Source organism: Trematomus bernacchii, unplaced genomic scaffold, assembly GCF_902827165.1.
Source record: "Trematomus bernacchii unplaced genomic scaffold, fTreBer1.1, whole genome shotgun sequence".
Lineage (NCBI taxonomy): Eukaryota > Metazoa > Chordata > Actinopteri > Perciformes > Nototheniidae > Trematomus > Trematomus bernacchii.
In genome coordinates this window covers 5,407,121-5,425,464 of record NW_022988043.1, presented here as the reverse complement: position 1 = coordinate 5,425,464, position 18,344 = coordinate 5,407,121, and the positions used below count along the sequence as shown (strand labels likewise).

Here is an 18,344-nt window from a genome sequence, read left to right as displayed (position 1 = left end):
TTTAAACTATAAGAGCAGAGTCAAGCCAAGAACAAATACATTCCCAATATTGAGTTATAACGGTTTAATTTTCGTTCCTTTGGTTTTGTACAAAGTTTTTAATTAATACCATTGTGTAATATGCAGGTTTCATATGATAGAGCCACCTGCGTCTCACACCAGCTGGGTTACCATATGGCCAAAGGGCTTAAAAGACTATTACAGAGAACCTTATGGCAACCTGATCACAGAAAATGCTCATTTGCCCGTGGATCAAACAACATACCCAGCTCCCTCAGCGCTTCACACAACTCTGCACATTTACAACAGAACCTCTCACCAGTTAACAGTTCATCTAAGGAAAAAAACCAACATCTTATTAGTTCACTGAGGAGATACAGTAATACAAATGAAATCTAATTCATCAATTAGCATGATCTTTCTTGTGTATTATATAACTTATGTCTGCTTAAAATGCCTGTTGAGACATCATATAAGCCACAATGTTACAAGGTATAAATTATATACTGAACTGCTCACTCAACCTATGATTTATTTTGTATAGCAATGGTTGGATGAGTAATTCAAGTACATGTAGACATGGTAATGAATTGTTGCATAGTATATAATCTTCTAAACGTTTAAGAAAAATGGTGGAGTTGCAGGATATCTCAATTAAGTGTTACCAGAAATGTTGTTCCAGATTTGGTTCAAGTTAAATGTAAATATTTTGAAGTAAACTTGTCACATCTGATTGTGAATATTTCAAAGATCTATCTTTAAGCAATGATTGACAAATGAAAAATACAATATTTTGAAACGGTCATTTTAAATAAATGTATGAGCTGTATATACACAGGCACCTAAACTAATGTTTCCATGCAATTACATACACACAATTCAGCAATTTGGATTAAGTCTTCAGGTTACCTTTTCTTTGTTTCTTCATGAACTGTAAATCTAAATGGATGAGTGGCCAGAAGGTTTTTGACATTTGAAATCTCTGACATTGCATACATAGATCAGAAAATGTGTGCCTGTGTAAGAATGTGAAAGAAATCCATGTGAAAAAAACAATCATGCACAACATACACAAAAAACTCAGAAGTCAGACTTCGAACTGCTCAGAACTTTTATTTCGAGGGAAATCAGGATTAAAATTAAATAAAAATATAAAATTTAGATGGGCAGGTCTGTCTTTAAAGGGAGGGAGCTGACACAAGGAGAAGAGGAAGAGGCAGGAGGGGAAGACAGGAAGCTACAAAATTAAGTTTGTGGGATGAGCCTGGTCATTCAGGAAGTTATGTATAAAAAAAGAAAAAAGACTAGACAGATGCAGTTAGTTATTATAAACCCCACCCCCATCTGAAATGTCCTCATACGCAATCAGTGCTATAGCTCTCTCTTTTTCCTTTTTCTGGTTTCTTACAGGAAGTTTTAGATAATTTCTCTTCACCATCATAATTACCATCTCATTCTGTCTTAATGTAACATCTTTTCCTGCAGTTTTGAAAAAAGTAAACAAAAAGTCCTTCAAAAATAAAATGCAGCAACCACATTTTATGTTCTACTATTACATATACAGTATATATATATAAATACATACATAAATATCTTACATGTACAACCAATTTTGAAATGGGGGGGGAAGAGAGAATCCAAAAGACTTATGAGGACTTGTGGAGGTGGGGGGAGCGGGACGAGGAGGCCCAAGGTTGCTCATTGTGAAGGTAGTGTGTCTCTGTTTTTTGTTTTAGCTTTACACACGCGCACACACACACATCCTTTTCGGGGAGAGGGGGGCGGAAAGCATTCCTCAGTTGGCCCAGTAGGGGGAGCTGCCATAGCTGGACTTGCTGCCTTGGGTTTTCTGTTGCATGCTGTTGGACTGATTGCGCTGACCGGGACCACCCTGTGGGGGGAAACAAGCCATTCAGTCAATAATGGTGAAAAAAGAGAAACGGGTTTATTACATTTTAATCTATGATAGACGAGCTTTCCAGCTTCAGGAATATTTTCCATTAACCTTTTCACGGACTCAAACGTCACAAAAACAACCCACAGTATCTATAGATCAAGAATTGGTCTCGATGCTACTGGCTGCTTAGCCTTAAGCATTAAGAGGACCTGACTTAAGTTCAAATCATCCTTGACTATTTTCTTCAGAAAGGCCTATTACATTTTAAAGAATAATTAACCCACAAAAGTTGAATTTATAAACAAAAACCGACCATTCGCATGTTTTGCAATCGTTCAACGCGGCCCTCGTTTACACTCAAGTTTTTACGTATTTTGGGAATCTTTCGTTCACTGTGGAGTTATGCAAGGGAAAAACATTTTTCAAGAATTTAAGGCAATATGAGGCAGGTAATTGATCTAAAAATTGTCCTTTTGTAGGTGAAGAATTCCATTATTGCACAGGAGTTAACTTGTTTAGTAGCCCAACTAGGCCTAACCTTTTTTTTTGGCATATTTGTGTTGTGAAAACCCTGGTAGGCAGAATGTGATGCATGACATTTTGTTTACCTGTCCATCTTGTGTGAGGTGATGGTGCAGCAGCTGGGAGTGGGGCTGTTGGTGCGGTGGCAGGATGTGCATGAAGGGAGCAGGGGCGTAGCCAGGAGCCCCCCCGGGGTTCAAGGGCCCCGTCCCCCCCAGTGCAGAGGGCAGGCTGAAGGGAGGCGGTGTCCCCGTGTGGAAGCCCTGCTTGTCAAATGACTGGAGAGAACAGAGACATAAGACAGTACATTAGCAAATACAGCATGTCCAGAAAAAGAGCTAATTTCATTTAGCTTTCAATAAACATGCTACTGTAACCAAAGTTTACAATATAAGTAAACGGGCAATTCAAAATGATGTGCTGATAAAGTGAAGGTATTTTCTAGCTTCAATGAAGAGACTTATTTGCTAAATGGGTCACAGGAGTTATTTTAAGACCATTATCTAACAAGCATTACGTCTTGCACTAAATACAGGCATAGCACATGACAGAAGTCACTCACCTGAGCTTTGCTGTAGATTGACCCTCCCATGTCAGGTACGCCTCCACTGTTACCTGAGCCTGACAGTCCTGGAGCTGAGAGCAGAATAATAGGAGGGAATAGGAAAGAGATAAAAAAGGAAAGATTGAAATGAAGAAGGTTGGAAAGCAAAAAGGGAGGGAAGAAGACCATAGAGAGAAGAGGAGAGGAGAGTAGAGGGGGTTAAGGGAGAAGAAGTACAACGGTGTCACTTCACTGATGATAATTGAATATTAAACATTTCAATCTCCACTGTTAGTAAGAGGGGGGCCAGCCAGTAGGAAGAAGCATATTAAGTGAGGAGGTGCAGAGGCATGTTTCTCACTTTTGCCTATATTCATTTAAATGCACATCAAAGTGCAGTCACACACACACGTGCATTTACACACCTCCCTCCAGTACACTCTTGACTGTAGAATCATCTGCAATTGTGAGTACATCCGTTTTTTCCTACACGGAAATGCCCACTGACATTGACTGGCTTTTAGAGTGTGCGCACATGTGTTGTGTATGTACCTTTCCCTGGGCCGCCGCCCGTTGATTTGGCCTGTGATTGGACAGAGCCTCCGTACCCTCCCTTACTGTACTCCCCACCGTGGGCTTGAGACAGGTCATCAAAGGCTGAAGGAGGAGGAGGAGCAGGAGTACAGAAGAAGAGAGGATGCAGAGCGAGCAAAGGAAAGGGAGAGAAGAGAAAGAGATAAGGGGAAGAGAAGAAGAGGAAAGATGGGCACAGAAAAGAGAGGGGGGCAGGGGAGAGAGAGGCAGTAAGGTAACCTGACTAAAATGGCAGCTGTGTCTATATTGAGCCATGTCCAACTTCAGCAGGGGGTTTGAGCTATGCATGCAGCACAAGCCAAAAACACACATAGGCCCAAGTCCACACACACACACACACACACACATGCAGCATAAGGTGTATAAAGGGTTGGAAATTAAATGGTCTTTTCTCCCTCTACACTGTCCACCCCTAATTAATTCCAAGGTCTCTGAATACACATTATGGAATTCAAAGAGTCCTTACGCCAAAACTTCAGAACTTCTACAAGACAGTAACTTGTGTACTTTTTAGAATCATAACACAGAAGCGATTGGCCAGATAACGCACCAATCACCACCAGAACTTTTCCAACTGGTGAAGTCCATCAAGTAACCTTTCCACCTTTTTCTTGTGGCAAGTGGCTGTGACAGTTTGTGCGATTGAGATATTTTTGCAGTAACATTTTAAGATAAACCTGTGCCGTCTTAGTTCAAACAGCAAAGCACAGGTTTAAGTAAGATGCATCAAATAAAAACTGGATGAATTCCTAATTTCAAACATTTTATCATTAATTGACAAAAATACGATGTGCTGGCTGTCTGGAAACACCAGTCAGTGCAGTGACAGCCAGAGCCTTCTTGTTTTGTTCTGGTCTTACCTGCGCCATATGCATGCTGTCCGTAATTGGGCTGATGCTGTTGATGATACTGATTGGAGGGGTTCGCAAGGCCCATTCCCGGTTGCTTGGCCGAACCAGGAGGCACAAAGACGGTGGGGCCGTACTGGAACGCTGAGGGAACTCCTGGCATACCAGCGTAGTACGGCAGACCTGTACAAAAGAAATGATTAATTCCCATCGCTCATTTGCTAAGTCCCACCCCTCGCTGCTATTCTATCAAGCTGCTGAGGTTACCATGGAGTCCTGCGTTCGGGGGGGGGGGTCTTAGTATTTGGTCAATTTCCATTAGGAATAAATGCTTGATTCAAGGATGAGTGGCCTGGCAATACTAATTGTGCTCAATTATTTCGCACAACTTCAGCAAAGTGCTCAATCTGCTGAACTTCATAAAAAACAAACTGAAAAAATTACATTAGCACGAGAATGGGAGATTCAGTCGATTATTTCCACATAAAAGGATTAGGATATGTGCTTGATAACGTCATCATTATCTCCAGGCCAAACAACGTCAGAGATCAAATTAACTCATCAAGGAATATTTTCTTGTTAAAATGTCTGGTGTAATCCGGTAAGAAAGGTGTTGTCAATTAAGTCAACGGTTGAAAATGTTCCACAGAATGGCATCCCAGTTCCTTACCAGTGTATCCGTAGCCAGGGGGCAGAGGGGGGTTGAGGAAGGCCTGGTTCTGAGCTTGCTGACCCTGGCCCTGGCCCTGCCCCTGTACTCCGGCCTGTGGAGCCTGCGACTGCACCCCCGCAGAGGACAGGCTGGTGGGGGGGGCTGGAGATGAAGAATCATTCCTGCCAAACTTTGTTGCCTCACCTTGACAGAAAATGACAGTAAAGACAAAACGTAAGTTGAAAAAAAAGTATCCGTTTAACAGCCAACATAAATTAGCAAAAGAAGCAACCAAATAAGGAAAAGAGCCTAAAATGTCCATCTTAATGTAATCAGTCGTGCTAAACTCAATCGGCTGAACTGTGATGAATATACATTATCACGAGAATGGGAGATTCAGTAGATTATTTCCACATAAAAGTATTAGGATATGTGCTTGTAAACGTCATCATTATCTCCAGAAAAAAAAAAAGGGACGAAATAAATACAGACATTTCATGAAACAGGGAGCAATTGTGTTAAAAATTGACTTACCAGAATATGGATTATTTGCCAGGCTATCTCTTCCAGGCATAGCAGCCGTAGTACCAGGGAATGTAACACCATAATAATCCTGAGTAGAAAGAGAAACAAATTAATTTAAAAGCCAAAGGTGGCCAATCAATACATTACAGATGACTTCTTTGGGAATTTGTTGATTTCCAGAAAGCAGGGTACAGTGCAGGATAACCAGACTCACCATAGGAAGGCGAGACTGCAGCATCTGCAAGTCCTCATATCCATAGATTTGCTGTCGAAATAAAAGATAATGTCGAGAATAATTAGTGATCATAAAATACTGTGTATAGATACACATCTATGGGAGTACCTACTTAACCTCACGGTTTCCTGCCAACTCAACTTTCATCTACTCTGCTTTAATCAGTGCGTGCCAAAGACGTCATGTTTGATCAGAAGCTACTAAAACAGTCATCACAAGCTCTATAGAATAAGGAGTGTCAAAACCAAAACACATTTCAGTTTATAAACTAATGGTAAACACATGGCTCTTTAAGATTGACAGAATGAAGATGCTAAACAGTTTCCATACGATATAACACTTCAATTGCTTTTAGTAATCAAGCCTTTGGATCACTAGGGAACTAATGAATACACAAACAAGTACATCAACGATATCAGGTAAGTGTAGTTACCGGGTAAGCAGGGAGCAACCCCCCCGGGCCCATGATGTACTGGTTTGCCAGGAGAGGTGGCACTCCTTGTGCCAAGTTGGGAGGAGCTTTACCTGAAGAGGACAAACAAGGATTTTAGGCTTGAATTAAATCATGGACATTGTTTAAGTAATTACTTATCTTGGGATTTATATAATACTACAGAAAATGACAGTAAAGAAGACAAAACGGAAGTTGAGAAAGATAATCTGTTAAACAGCCAACATAAAATAGCATAGAAGCAACCAAATAAGAAAAATAAAGTACATTGCGAAAGTTGTCTAAAATGTCCATCTTAATGTTATCATTTGTGCTAAACTCAATCTTCTGAACAGGGATACGAAAAATACATTATCACGAGAATGGGAGATTCAGTAGATTATTTCCACATAAGGATTAGGATATGTGCTTGTAAACGTCATCATTATCTCCAGAAAAAAAAATGGACGAAATAAATAAAAGATACATACAGACGTGCGTGCAGTTTCATTAAACAGCGAGTCATTTTGTTATAATTTAACATCATTTAGATACATTCGTTTAACCTGTTAAGCCCCGAGCCTGTTTTTCAGGTTTCAGGCTCGAAAATGACATGCCCAAAACAAATGACTACAACTTAACTTCTAAAAGGGTTATATGAATAATTTCTTTTATCAAAGCAAGGTTACATCTGTGAGTTGGATGTAGAAGTGTCAGAATCAATATAGATTGTTCTCAGTCAGAGTAAATTTAGATGGAACATAGTAAAAAAAAAAAGTAAATTCTTACCTCCGCCTAAAAAAAAAAACCATTACTTGTAGTGAAAACCATCCTTGAATGACGGGATGGTAGACTAAACGCTTTAGGAATCTAAAGTATAACATAATAAGTACCCTGTATCAAGATTGAGGCAAAACAAGTGAAATTTGACCTTTTTAGAGAGGTTTAGCAAAAGAAAGGTCCAGGCGGAATAAGCTTTGGGCACATTTGGGTACATCTGGTTCCATCAGTGCCATTTGACCTTTTTCAGGTACCAGACTATAAAAATTGTATATTACATTGAATTATCACCATAGGTATTCATTCCATCCAAAGAAAAACAATTACAATTAAAAGATTAAATAAAAAAAATATATATTTATTTTTTCTTTATTGAATTTGTGGGGAAAAAAAGGACCCGCCGACGGGGTCTTTGGGGCTTAACAGGTTAAATCTGTACTGCCTAATATGAGTGTCAAAAGTGCCTGATTCCACAAGCAATTGGGATGAGGAAGTCATTTTCCTTTGAAAGAATCTTTTGTAAATGAGTTCCTGTGTTACGGTGATGGGAACATTGAGCTTACCAGAGGTGGCGGTGAGCAGGGGGGCCCCGCGGTTGCTAGCAGCTAAGAGCGCAGCGGTTGTGCCGTTAGGAGTAAGTCCTGGTGCTCCAGATAGGTGCATACCATTGGAGATTGAACTGCTGACAGCCATAGGAATTGAGGGAATGGAATGGACAGCTTGGCTGGCCGACGAAAAGGCATGGAGGTGGCTGCTCTCCTCATGATTCATCTGCTGCTACAGGACAAGAGCAGAGTGAGTGAGCGGGAAGTAACCACTTACAGTCTTTCAGATCAGGTCATGGATATCTTCATAAATCAACTGTTTGTTTTCCTTAGAGCTTAGCTTCAAATAAAGTCCTGTATTCAAATAACCCAACTGCACAATAACTGAGTTAAAACAATAACTATGTTTTCGCTCATTGATCCTTTGCCAGGCCCAACCCCCATCAAGCTACTGAGGTTACAATGGAGTCCTGCGTTCGGGGGGAGGACTTATTGTTTGGTCAATTTCCATTAGGAATAAATGCTTGATTCAAGGATGAGTGGCCTGGCAATACCAATTGTACTCTATTGGTTAGCACAACTTCAGCAGAGTGCTCAATCTGCTGAACTGGGATAAAAAAAAAAAAAACTTGTTTTTAAAAATACATTATCACGAGAATGGGAGATTCAGTAAATTATTTCCACATAAAATGATTAGGATATGTGCTTGTAAACGTCATCATTATCTCCAGGCCAAAGTCATCAAGGAATATATTTTCTTGTAAGATGTCCGGTGTAATCCGGTAAGAAAGTCTAGTATTCAAATAACACAACTATGTTTTATGCAAAAATGCCATGTCCTTATATAGCCACATCTGCAAAGTAATGTAAGAGTGATTGTGTGTGTGTAAGCATAAACAAACACTTACAGTGAGGGAGGAGCTTGTGGCAAGGGCCAATCCAGTTGAGTGAGCACTGGTCACATGACTAGAGAAAGCAAAAAGGATTCAGTAAGCCTGCTTACATCTATTAGGGCAACAAAAGTCCTTTACACAGGAAACATTAGCAGAAAAATGGGAGATTCAGTAGATTATTTCCACATAAAAGGATTAGGATATGTGCTTGTAAACGTCATCATTATCTCCAAGGGGGAAAAAAAGGGACAAAATAAATGAATCGAGGTGCAATACAAAATACCATTAAACCATGCCGTACCTGCTGAGCGAGGGGATGGATGTTGAGTGGGAAGGTGTAACTGCAGGGGAAGGGATGTGGTGGCCACTGTCACTCGTCATAATGGGAGACTCAGTCATCACTGTTCTGGATGCTGACGTAGCTGAAAAAAAAAAATGGTTTGATGTCAATTTTTGTGGGTTGATGTTACAAGCTGATTGTGAGAGAAAATAATGACAAGTAATCGGAAAAAAAACAGATTGGTTGAGTATGTCCTGGTGCTTATCAGACATCCTTCACTTTCAGTAAAAGGACAGTTTCCATTTCCTACCGGATGCATTTAGCAATCAATATCATATTGGATTTGATTGGCCACTCCGGTTGCTGAGTGTACTTACTGTCTTGTATGCTCTGTGTCTTCATGCCATTGTAGCCATTCTATGAAAAGAAGAAATCATCAAAGTGTTATCATTTGATTTGTTATCTGTCAGTGTACTCTGTCAGATCTTAAGTAGACCGTTTCTAGAAATAACAGTGAAATTAGCACACATCCTATTGTCATTAGAGGTATTATTAGGATAAGCCCCTTGAGATGATCTCGTTTTCGGGGGGGGGGTCCTTATGCACTTAGAGAAAAAGGTTTGTCCTCACTGTAAGAGAAGCAGCTGATTGAACATCTTGGCTCTGAGAGTAGCCCATATGAGGGGGCAGGGACCTTTGCCCACTGGTGTCCACCCGGTTGGCTGGAGGAGCGACTGAAGAGGGTGGAGCCGATGCACTGGGAAGACCCATAGAGGGGGAGGGCGTGGCACTGGGTAAACCCAAGGATGGTGACGGGAAACTGGGATCTGAGACGCCCATGGTGGGTAGGCTGCTCATGTGTTCACTGTTCACAGGACCAAGAGAAGGGAAAAGATGGATGAATACACAATAACATTGAGAAAGCGAAATAAGTAAAAGGTGGGATGTATTATTACTGATTTAATTTAAACAGCCAACATAAAATTGCATAGAAGCAACCAAATAAGAAAAAGAAAGTACATTGCGAAAGTTGCCTAAAATGTCCATCTTAATGTTATCAGTTGTGCTAAATTCAATCTTCTGAACTGGGATAAAAATATATATATATACATTATCACGAGAATGGGAGATTCAGTAGATTATTTCCACATAAAATGATTAGGATATGTGCTTGTAAACGTCATCATTATCTCCAGGAAAAAAAAGGGGACGAAATAAATAAAAGATACATACAGACGTGTGTAGTTTCATTAAACAGGTAGTAATTGTGTTATCATTTAACATCATTTAGATACATATGTTTAAATCTGTACTGCTGGAGTAAAAGGTGGGATGTATTATTACTGATTTAATTTAAAACATAAAAACTGTTTTCTCTTTGTAACTTGTGCCTTACACCATTTCAAAACAACTCACACAAACCTCATGGATCCTGGCTTGGAGAACAGGCTGCTCTGCTGCTGCTGCGTGGGGACAGCAGTGGGGACAGCCATGGGAAGCGGAGCTGCCGGAGCCTGGCCCTGAGTCAGGGCGTGTTCCCTGCCCGACTCTTTCTGTCCCATGTCTACTGCTCCACCACCAGCCTCAGACCCAAAGTCAAGAGCCCCAAACTGAACATTCAGGCCGGGGATATCAGCTGAGCCCGGCATCTCTACTGCCGATGAAGGGATCTGAAAACACAGGAGGGAATTGAGTATAGCTGATAACTTTATAACCAATTTTATTTATTTTGCATGTGTTTTTCTACTATGTATGATACATAAAAGCATCAGATGTTTCAGTGTGTGTGCAAGGTTCTCTTTAGTCCAAAAATGAATGTAGATGTTAACTTGTTAGTGGCAATGTTCAGTCAAAATATTTCAAATTGCCACTTGAATGAGTTACAGTATAAATTGCCATGACTTAAGCAGCAGGCTTTAACAAATAAAGGTATGAGATGGATATACCGAAAAAGTATTGAATATTTATCTGCACCCTTTGTGTTTGTTGACAAGATATTCTCTGTGATCATGAAAAATAAAGTCATGGGAGTTCAGTTTACAGCTTTAGGAACTATTTGTTGAGTCTGTCACATCGTCTTGTCAAGCATGCGAGAGCAGATCAATTACTGAAAAGAATTTCAGCTTCTACTATGTCTAACAAGTAACAGTCCTTTGTTATTGTTTCAGTGAAGTTAACACTTGTTTTGTCATAAGAACCTTCCTATTTTAGAGGCGCTTACCTTTGAGGAAGGAGGTACTCTGCGTCTCTGTGTCTTTAGCTGCCGCTGAGGGGGTTCTGTGACAGAAGGCTCCATGCCTGGATACTTCATTCCTGGAGAAGCTCCATCTCTCATAAGAGAGACTGAGGACTCATGACCTAAAGAATATTAACACATTTGTTAAAGTCAAAGTAATTGTCAGAGCAGAACACAATGATAATGCAGATACTGTTAGTGCGTTTGCACTTCTACAGATGCACTGAAAAACAATTGCTTAGGTAGTTGTATAGCAGGCTAAAACACTTTTTTGTTTTTCAGTCCACAGTGATCACAGTCCACAACGGCAAAAGGTACACTTCAAATGTTGCCCTCACCTTCGCTAGTCTTATATCATATATCTATTAATTATTAATATACCACCGCCATGCAGCCGTACCTGGCGGGGTAGGGACCTGTGGAGCATGAAACATGCCCAGAGGCTCTGTGCTGGGGAGGTTGGAGGACTGCTGCCTCAGCGACAGCTGGCTGAGCACCGCTGAAGGCTCCGGTTGAAGCTTCATGGCCACTGAAGAGAATGGAGATACATTTATCATTTTACTGCAGTGCACTGTACATCTTGCATAGTAAAGAGGTAATAGGCATGTCTTACAATGTTGTGTTAGATTTCTCATCCACTTACTGTGTTGGGCAGTAACAGAGCCATTCTCCACTCTCTGAGTCTTGATTTCTGCAGAGAGGACAGGAGCAGGGTTCTGTATCGGGGATGGCCCTGTGTCTTTGGAACCGCTGATGTTGCTGGCTGATGCCAACGTCGGACCAGCTCTCTGACCGAGCCGAGGCCCGTTAAGCGGCTCTGACGCCCGGACATCAGCGGCAGGGGTCGGCTTAGGCGCATTGAGAGAACCGAACCCGGAACCCAGGACAGAGGACTGGTAGGATGAGAGAAACAAAACAAGAGTTGAATACACTGACACCATGTACAAGTGTTTGCTGGTGCTGTCATGTGTAAGTGCATGTGTGTGTGGCTTTCTGTACCAGTGCAGCATGTGCGTAGGTGGAACTAGCCGAGGCGGCATGGGCATAGCTGTTGGCTGTTGCGTGTGCGTAGCTGTGTGTTGCAGTGCGTCCATTGTGGTGGGAATTGGTAAACACCAGGCTTTGGCCCAAATCCTCAGCTGAAGGTCCATCAACTATGGCCCCCAAGTCAGAGTCCACTCCAGAATTAGGCAGTAGGCCAGCAAGGTCCACACTGAGGAGAAGCAATGGACAAGGGAGCAGAAAGAGTGAGGGGAATAGAGAGGAAGAGAAATAAGGAATTTAATGAAGTGGGTCAAAAATGAAAAGATAACCAAACTGACCAAATAAAGTGTTTATTCAAAAATAAACTTGATGTGTAAAAAGCTTAATTTTTTTTATGAAGTGTGTTAAGTTGAATGCACAATTGGGCAGGGTGGCTTACTTTTGTCCAGGTGTGATATTGGCTGGAGGAGAAGAGGCAGTGAATACTTTGGTCTCAGACAACTGTAAAAAAAGACATGGGCAAACACAGGCATCCATCAGATTAATCTAGGCATATGTGCTGTGCAGCCGAAACCATTCAGAGCCATATTAATTAGCCTTACATCCTCATTCCAGTCCTCTGAAGCCCAGTCTTCAACCTGGCCTGTCCATGGTCCTAGGATAAAAAAAGACAAGGAAATCAGCCAAGTTAGTATTGCCTCATGACTCATATGAGTCTCACATACTCAGTGCTATGAGTTAAACTGTTTGGGGACCTTTTTTTAAATGTATGCACTCGTATGCCCTAAATGCATGTTACTAACTAAGCATCCCCAGAGTTTTTGTGTCTCTTAGCTGGCAGTTGGCCAGTATTAAAAGCTACTGAGGTTACCAGGGAGTCCTGCGTTCAGGGGGAGGACTTATCGTTTGGTCAATTTCCATTAGGAATAAATGGTTGATTCAAGAATGACAATTGTACTCAATTGGTTAGCACAACTTCAGTGCTCAATCTGCTGAACTGGGATAAAAAAACCTTTACAAAAATACATTAGCACGAGATTCAGTCGATTATTTCCACATAAAAGATTAGGATATGTGCTTGATAACGTCATCATTATCTCCAGGCCAAAGTCATCAAGGAATATATTTTCTAAAACGTCTGGTGTAATCCGGTAAGAAAATCTAGTATTCAAATAACCCAACTGCACAATAACTGAGTTAAAGGTGGGGTAGGTAAGTTTGAGAAACCGGCTCGAGATACACTTTTTGTTATATTCCATGGAATGCTCTTAACATCCCGATAGCAATGAATATCTTAAGTGCTTTGACAAAAAATCCATAAAAAAAAATGTCATCTGTGGAAGCCGTAGTGCTGTAAAAAGCACGACCAATCATTTTAGCCGGCCCGGCTAAAATAACTGGATGGCCTACCTGCCTGTCAGTGTGTCTGTGCATAAACTTATCTCGTGCCCTCATTGGTCATGTACGCGTTCGTGTGTGTTGGAAGAGGGGCTCTGTAAGGAAGTGGCAGATTTTTTTCCGGCTGTGTATTTTCAAATTCTAGCGCACTCTAGCTGTTTTCTCCAAAATTACCTACCCCACCTTTAACACAACTATGTTTTATGCAAAAAGGCCATTTCCTTATATAGCCACATTTGCAGAGTAATGTAATGTCCCTTTCACACCAACGCCGCTCCGTGCTTGCGCTCTTCTGGTTCGGAACCGGTTTTCCGGTATATATATATATATATATATATATATTGTTTTTTATTATATATATATAAGTTTGCATTTTATATTGGCCATGTTTTAATGTTATTATACGTTTTTTGTGGGGTTACTTTGGGCGTTTTCCAATGTCCATTGTCAGGGTCTAAGGACAGAGGGTGTTGTCTGCTGTACACCCATGAAAGCCCCCTGAGACAAATGTGTGATATTGGGCTATATGAAACAAATTTGATACCAAATAAAAAAAGTGCCTGGCTTAACACCAGTCAAATTAAAAGCCTGCTTCAAAACATCTTATGTTCTGTTATTTTACTTACCAGATCCTTCGGCAGGTCCATTGCCATCCCATGCCTCCTGGCGAGCTCGAGAGTTAGCCCCATAGTCAGATGGATTGAAGGTGCTGAAAGAAGTGGACAGTGGAAAAAAAGACAACAAGAAAGGTGAGGAGACAGGTAAGGTAGATGAGCCAAGATACAATTAATGAGAATATCATCTGGTATGCTGTAGCTAATAAATGAGGAGATTCAGAAACATTCATCTACACGTTTGTTTTTTTAAGATATGTGCTTGTTATTACCATCATCACCTCCTCATCCTACTTCAGGCTTAAGATTACAATTGACAAATGTTCTTACCCCATTCCCTCGCCGGAGAACCTGGTGCCATCAGCTGCTCTTCCTCTACCGCGAACCCCTGCCCCTGAGGAAACAAAACAACCAGATGACATCTGTTGTAATCATTGATCTTTGTTGAGCATTAGTATACCTACATTAATGTGTCTATTTATTTTAATATTAAGTTATATTTTCCCTTTTTGTTCTACAATGAAAGCATAGCACAGTTAACTGCCTGAAATTGATACCAAACCAATCTGTAGGATAAAAATTAAGAAGCATGAGCTATTGAGGCAACTGTTGACAGGCTGTCTGAACAACTCATAAGATCTGCATTTCTATGTTCAGAATAATTGAACCTCTGGGAATATTGGTTTAGCGACTAGATAACTGCTAAAACATTCATAGATATCAAATAAGTGGCAAGAATACATGCCTTTCTCCGCTGTTAAAAGCACAACAACAAATCTGACCCAATTTCCTCTGAACCAGGCCTTGATCAACCTCACCATTCTTTATCACAAAATGCCAACAAATCAAGTCAGATCCTACTCCCTTTCACTCTCTTTATCTATTGACAACCTGCCTCACCAAACACTCAAGCAGCTGCAGGGACTGAGCACATTCCACACATGTTGAGTGCTGCAACACTCTAAATGCCTGCAGACACAAATAGATGTGTTGCGAGCTACTTCATCAACACATAAAAAACCCTATCTTATCATCGCTGTTGACAAGACGTTATTAAATGTTCTTAAAGCATACATTTCAGTTTCTAGCCTGCTGTCATTCTATTTATTTTTTTATGTATCGTAAAAAGAGCATCTGAAAAATGTGGTTGTAGCTTTGGATCCAGCTTTATTCCATAATAATTATATACTCAAACTGTGTGCTTTTGGTTTCATTGCCAACAAATGACAATGTAGTAAATAATCTATGAAGGAGTGTAATTTCCCATATGACTCACCTCTGCCACGCCCTCTGCGCCCACGGTCTCCCCCTCTTTCTCCAGGTGCCACCTCAAACCCATTCTCTTCTAACCGACCTGGAAACAAACAAACAGTGATTCATTTAAATTAGGAATCTCATTGTGAACACTAAAGTGGAATACAAAAATAACGTTTTTTTTTTTAATGAAACCTGCTGGTAAATTAAAGTTTATTTAAATCTGGGAGAGACGGTTAGTTGACAAATCCATATACCAACCATACTTTAAGCAACATAACCGTGATAATAAGCAGTCAATGAGGAAAGATGCATCAAAGAGAGGACATTATTTCAACAAACTAACAGGGAACATGCAGCAGCTACATAAAACATATAGAGGCTTACCTTCACGCCCTCGACTGATGCCTCTGCCCCTCCTGTTGGACGCCCCACGTCCTCGACTAGCCTCTCTCTCTCCTCCCCTTTTCTCTCTGCTCTCCTTTATCTCTGAGGGTCCTTCTTTCCCAAGGCTCCTCTTTTTCCCCACTGTCTCCCAGGAGCTCTGACAGAGGTAAATCAGAGAAGAAGAATTTTTACATTTAAAAAACACTTGTATATATGTGAATTCTTCAAAACCCAAAGGAATTGCAAACAGATGCAAACACAAGCATAATAAAAAGTATCATATCAGTATGGTTCAGGAATGTGTATACAAGACTCTTACTGGGTCAGAGGTGCTCTCCAGCATAAAATTGATGGCTCTGTTTACATCTTCGTTGCAGTCATGGAGGGCTACCACGCACTCATCTTGAGTCTTCCCAGTTACCTCAATCAGCTTTGAGTATGAAAAACAGACAGTCTTATGTTAGATCATCAATGATGCAATGAGGGCTGTAATGTTAAAAATGTTAAGTTTGAATATAGAAGACTGTTACCTGTTTAACCTTGTCTTCAAAGTCAGCATCATTTTTGTCGTAGATCACTTCGGCTAAGCGAATCTGTTCTGCTGTTGCCTGGTAGAGAAACAGACTTCAGTTTAAAACAATACATTAAGAAGACAGAGTCTGTGCTTTTGCAATTGACAATACCTTTATCTTTTAATTCCCGACTATTTTTCACCCAACTACCATGCTTGTAAGCAAAGAAGCTTTCTGAAGACATTAATGTGAGGATATTCACGATCACAAAAATGGGAATTCAATCGCCATAACTTTTTTTGCAATCTGTGATACCTTTTATCTTTCCATCCCTATTCAGTATGATAACGTTTTTTAACAAAAAATGTATTTATCACTTTGAGGCAACCTTTGGTTAGATGAAACAATAATACTTGAACAGGAAAGGCCTGGATTCACCTCTGAATGTCCAACAGTGACCCCTCACCTGTATCTGTTTCTGTGGCTGTGTTGTCTGTGTGGTGGCGGGCAGCGCTCTGTCCCGAGGCCCTCGGGCTGGATTGCTGACCACTGAAGTCATCATATACAGTATATACAAAACAATGTATGTACAAAATAGAAAAATCTGGGGGAGAGAGGAAGAGGGAACATAAACAAAGTTGAATAACAATTGTGAGTTAGTAAAATCGCTATGTGAAATATAATACTGAATAAATGTCGAATACAAGTACAATAAACGAACTAAGAGCAGACTGAGACTTACTGTTGTCAAGTATACCATGTAAGACTATAACCCCATCTGTCGCCCCCCCCCCCCCCACCCCACCACCCGGGTTAAATTTAGCCAGCCAAGAGGGTACTATCCGGGTGTCAACTTACAACCCTCCCTCAGTCTACCACACAAAAACACAACGATTATGCCCCACCATATGTTAAGGGTATTAAGAATAATAACCCGTTTCACCTAATAAATACGTTTAGATAGCGACAGCGATTCGGAATTCGACTTAAAGTATAAAGTAACCTAACACAAAATATATTGGGCTTAACGCCATGCTGAGCTGTGTCTAAGGAAATTGCAAGCATACACAAGTTCCGTGGGTTAGACTGTACCACATAAAGTGACTCATTGTAGCAAGTCATATTAACGCTAACAAGTGACAACATGTCAGCCTGTTAACACAACAAATTATGTCGACCGGCTAGGATCATACTGAATCGTAAACGCATTAAGGTGAACGTTACAAGAAGCTCGATGGAAATATGAGCCACACTGCTAACTTTCACATCAGCGTTAGCTCTGTCAACTAACGTTAGCACGGGCTAGCTTTAGCCTGCCTCGTCTTTGTTCCGTGTGCGATACACACACGGTTCATAACGTTAAAATAGAATATTACAACTACTGCCAAGGTATCAGTGTTTTTTATATAGTAAGTTAACCTGTGCGTTATTGTGATTGGGTTCGTGAAGCCACCTCGACTCAGGTAAAGATAATAAACAAAGTGCGACGATGTACCCTATTGTGTTAACCAAGAGAGAAGCTAACGTTAGTCACTCAAAGCTACATGTAGCTAAAGTTAGCAGCAGCAAACATAACCGAAACTAAACGAACACACGAGAGGTTATCAACATGTATCTACACTGATATTGTAATACTGTTTGCGTGTGGGGGGACGTATCGAAGAAACGTGTGAACCCTTCATGTTTAACTCCAGCGGCTATCAGCAGTTACGTTAGCGAACTGACCCGGCATGTGAACGGCCCGTCCGCATACAATGAGCATTACGGATACGACGCTAGCTTGTTAGCTAGTAAGTTAGCTAGTTAGGTAACCACCGAAAAGGACAAACTGTTTCTCTGAATCGACCGATCGTTTTTCTATAAACTACTGTAAAAGTTGTACGATAGGCTGACTGTGTCGTTCAAACGGCTTTCAATTCGAAAACAATATAACAACAAATGTCTATTCTTCATTTTACCTGCTAACACGCTTCGCTCAGCCAGCAGCAGCAGATGCTGTCACGTGACCCAACGCGCCGTTGTTCAACGAGGAGAAGCCGACACTGCCAACCATAACCCTACGAGATGATCACGTGGTTCAACAACGTGCCCTTGCGTGCGCGTTTCTGTGTGGGAGCGCGCGTTGCTGTAATATTTCCAGGGTTGAGTCCAGCCTATGTTTGAGTCTGAGTACAAGTGAAAACCATGGTGAAATTAAACCTTATACAAATAGTT

General features: G+C 40.9%; 1 protein-coding gene and 5 non-coding genes across 9 annotated transcripts; all 6 read right to left on the bottom strand.

Moving 5' to 3' along the window:
* Positions 1–1,093: 1,093 nt before the first annotated feature.
* LOC117472552 (ubiquitin-associated protein 2-like) lies at positions 1,094–18,179 on the bottom strand. Of its 4 annotated transcripts, none has more exons than XM_034117814.1 (29): positions 18,089–18,179; positions 16,597–16,734; positions 16,149–16,226; positions 15,938–16,048; positions 15,619–15,775; positions 15,254–15,331; positions 14,308–14,371; positions 13,990–14,072; positions 12,568–12,620; positions 12,405–12,466; positions 11,981–12,194; positions 11,625–11,874; positions 11,382–11,510; positions 10,967–11,103; positions 10,162–10,415; positions 9,376–9,610; positions 9,123–9,162; positions 8,767–8,887; positions 8,481–8,538; positions 7,591–7,804; positions 6,251–6,342; positions 5,797–5,847; positions 5,592–5,670; positions 5,076–5,261; positions 4,418–4,588; positions 3,516–3,620; positions 2,982–3,055; positions 2,506–2,697; positions 1,094–1,891 (listed from the first exon to the last, which is right to left on the bottom strand). In XM_034117814.1, exons 2-29 carry the CDS (start codon positions 16,690–16,692, stop codon positions 1,796–1,798), a joined length of 3,480 nt encoding a protein of 1,159 aa, XP_033973705.1. In that variant the 5' UTR covers positions 16,693–16,734; positions 18,089–18,179; the 3' UTR covers positions 1,094–1,795. The 4 variants fall into 4 exon arrangements, with proteins under 4 accessions (XP_033973705.1, XP_033973706.1, XP_033973707.1 ...); XM_034117815.1 differs by having other exon boundaries at positions 7,591–7,801; XM_034117816.1 differs by having other exon boundaries at positions 10,168–10,415.
* On the bottom strand, positions 5,445–5,518 carry LOC117473269. The gene has a single exon (XR_004555017.1). It is a non-coding gene; the product is annotated as a small nucleolar RNA SNORD121A (small nucleolar RNA).
* LOC117473267 lies at positions 8,228–8,305 on the bottom strand. Its single transcript, XR_004555015.1, has one exon. It is a non-coding gene; the product is annotated as a small nucleolar RNA SNORD121A (small nucleolar RNA).
* Positions 8,625–8,698, bottom strand: LOC117473270. Its single transcript, XR_004555018.1, has one exon. It is a non-coding gene; the product is annotated as a small nucleolar RNA SNORD121A (small nucleolar RNA).
* Positions 9,868–9,941, bottom strand: LOC117473268. The gene has a single exon (XR_004555016.1). It is a non-coding gene; the product is annotated as a small nucleolar RNA SNORD121A (small nucleolar RNA).
* On the bottom strand, positions 12,995–13,071 carry LOC117473255. The gene has a single exon (XR_004555004.1). It is a non-coding gene; the product is annotated as a small nucleolar RNA SNORD121A (small nucleolar RNA).
* Positions 18,180–18,344: the final 165 nt, after the last annotated feature.

Coding starts and splice junctions, on each gene's coding strand:
- LOC117472552 (XM_034117814.1), bottom strand. CDS start 16,692: ATGATGACTTCAGTGGTCAGCAATCCAGCCCGAGGGCCTCGGGACAGA. Junction 12,621..13,989: donor TGGACCTGCCGAAGGATCTG/GTAAGTAAAATA, acceptor TTTTTATCCTAG/GACCATGGACAGGCCAGGTT. Junction 6,343..7,590: donor CCTGCTCACCGCCACCTCTG/GTAAGCTCAATG, acceptor TGTCCTCTTCAG/GTAAAGCTCCTCCCAACTTG.